The sequence below is a fragment of the Nicotiana sylvestris genome, chromosome 12 (genome assembly GCF_000393655.2).
Source record: "Nicotiana sylvestris chromosome 12, ASM39365v2, whole genome shotgun sequence".
Taxonomy (NCBI): domain Eukaryota; kingdom Viridiplantae; phylum Streptophyta; class Magnoliopsida; order Solanales; family Solanaceae; genus Nicotiana; species Nicotiana sylvestris.
The window spans coordinates 144,296,286-144,298,720 of record NC_091068.1 but is presented as its reverse complement, the minus strand read 5'-3'; the positions used below and the strand labels follow the sequence as shown (position 1 = coordinate 144,298,720).

The 2,435-nt window shown below is 32.9% G+C and overlaps 1 protein-coding gene across 1 annotated transcript; it reads right to left on the bottom strand.

The window, feature by feature from the left end:
• Positions 1 to 972: 972 nt before the first annotated feature.
• Positions 973 to 1,854, bottom strand: LOC104235786 (steroid 5-alpha-reductase DET2-like). The gene has a single exon (XM_070165179.1). It carries the CDS (start codon positions 1,804 to 1,806, stop codon positions 1,039 to 1,041), a length of 768 nt encoding a protein of 255 aa, XP_070021280.1. The 5' UTR covers positions 1,807 to 1,854; the 3' UTR covers positions 973 to 1,038.
• Between the last annotated feature and the right edge of the window lie 581 nt (positions 1,855 to 2,435).

Here is a 2,435-nt window from a genome sequence, read left to right as displayed (position 1 = left end):
TCATATTGTAGTCGTATTCAAGTAATAGAGAGAAAATCTACTAGAAATAACATTCAACGAATTGTGTATCATATTGTAATCGAATTCATATAATAGGGACAAAATCTACTAGTTAGTTTTCACTTTATGTTTGCAGTAAATTCACCAAATTACTATTACAATGCCATTGAGTTTGCAAATGTATTGGATCCTCCTTCTCTATACAACTGTATGTCCTCTGCAACTTTCTTTACTTTGTCATTTAATATCATAATGAAATACAAATTGTGAGCTGCGTTTGCTAAAACTTTAAATATGGTAGGTTCTCTACTACTTGCTAATACTTCAAACTTCAAATTAGGAAAATCTGCCGAAAATCTTATACCCATGGGATCATTTCCTACATACATGCAATAATTATTCTCTTACTACTTTCTAAGTTTGAGCTGGTGCCAAGGGATGAAATTTATTTCAAAGATAAAAACACATTACAACAATGACAACATAAGTTTTTCAGTTGAGCGACTCTCTTTTCCATCCTCGTACCAGTAATATTAGTGTTAGTATGGTATACTTTAATTCTTAAATTGCTATATATTACTATTTACTGTTTGATTGTTATCTTTGAGTTTATTTTTTCTAATATCTTGTTGTTGTTACTGCTTTGTTTCTAATTTTTTTTAGCCAAAGATTTACCAAAAATAGCCTCTCTATCCTACTAAGGTGAGGGTAATCACTACCTTCCCCAGACCCTACTTGTGGGAATCACTAGGTATGTTGGATTGTTGGTGTTGTTTAACAATAACAACATACTTAGTGCAATTCTATAAGTGGGGGTCTGAGAGGGTACTAAGTCTGCAGGTTCATCCCTACCCTGTTCAAGTGAAGAAGTTGTTTCCGATAGACCATCGGCTCAAAACAAACATGCATGATCACAATAGCATAGAGAAAGAAATGTAGCAGAAGATAAAAACACATTATGCTTGAGAAATATTAAAAGCAGGAATAGTTTTTGCATTGCATAATCACAAAGACGCAACAAGATATACATAAAATATCTTAGTACAAAAATGGAAAAACAGCTTTTCTATTCTTAGGATAATCTTCCCCAAATTTCTCCAAATACCACTTATGATTCGAAACAGCCCTCGGAACCAAGTTAGAGCAAGTGTAAACGAAAAAAGCAAGCCCAGCCCAAGAGCATGTCATCAAAGCCCAGCCCAACCACTCCATCACTTCACCCAAATAATTTGGGCTGCTCACATATTCAAAAAGCCCATTTCTCGGAATCTTATATCCGCCACGTTGACTTTTCAGGCCCATTAACACTCCATCGGCCCAAACATTCATCATCATACCAATTGCAAACACAACAATCCCACCAACAAACCTAAACCAAAACCACTTATCAACATCATAATTAGCATAATGAGACACCCATCTAGTTTGTATATAAGCATTCAAAATATTATAAACAAAACCTGTCAAAGCAATATGCAATGGAAAATTACCATTAGTGGTTTTTTGGGAGAGTTTAATTGGGTAAATAATTGTACGATTAACGTAATGTAAAAGGAAAGGAGAAATGAGAATATAGGCTAAAGGGTTTGTGTGATTTTTACCAAAAGGAAAGAGGAGAATTGTAAGCCAAAGTGTTGGACTTTCCATTAGAAACCATGCAAAAGGTGATGAAATTGTGGTTCCTGAATTTGAACGGTAATGTTTGCCATAGGGAGAAGTTAAGAATTGGCTTAAGATGAAAGTGGGTATTGACATAAGGAGAATAAAGAAGACGATGAATTGAAACAGATTTTGATCTGAGAACATTGTTACTCACCACTGTTCACTTTGGAGTTGCCGCAGCTGAAGTGGTTTTTGTCGGTCTAAAATGGGATAAAGCCCGTTTTAAAGGCTAAAGTAAGTCACGCACCTATCTTTTTTTTTGTTGGGTCGTATTGGGATCCGATAACTCGTACCGAAAAATACCATATTGGGACAATGACGAAGTTAAAAATTTCTCGAAGAATATTGAAAATTTAATATCCACATATAAAAAAAGAATTTTTTTTGACCTAGATACATAATATAAGTTATTATATATATGGTATAATTTTTCGATGAAGGATGTTCGATTGACCATCCTTCAATGCATGATTGGGGGTAAAGAATTCCCTAATAAAGACAATTTTATATTCAAACGTCGAACAACCTGATTAAGAATGAAGGAATATTTACCACTCTATCACAATCCTGATTGGTTAAGCAGATATCATTATTTTGCTAGGGAGCTACAATATTATCTATAGTTTCGTACGACCTTAGTAGTTTTTATTAAAATTTTATATTTTTATTAAAAAATTATTAAATATATATAAAACAATTTAATTATGGATCCAGTAAATAAAATGAGTTATAAATTTAATCAAAAATTCATAATACATATACTTCAAATTATG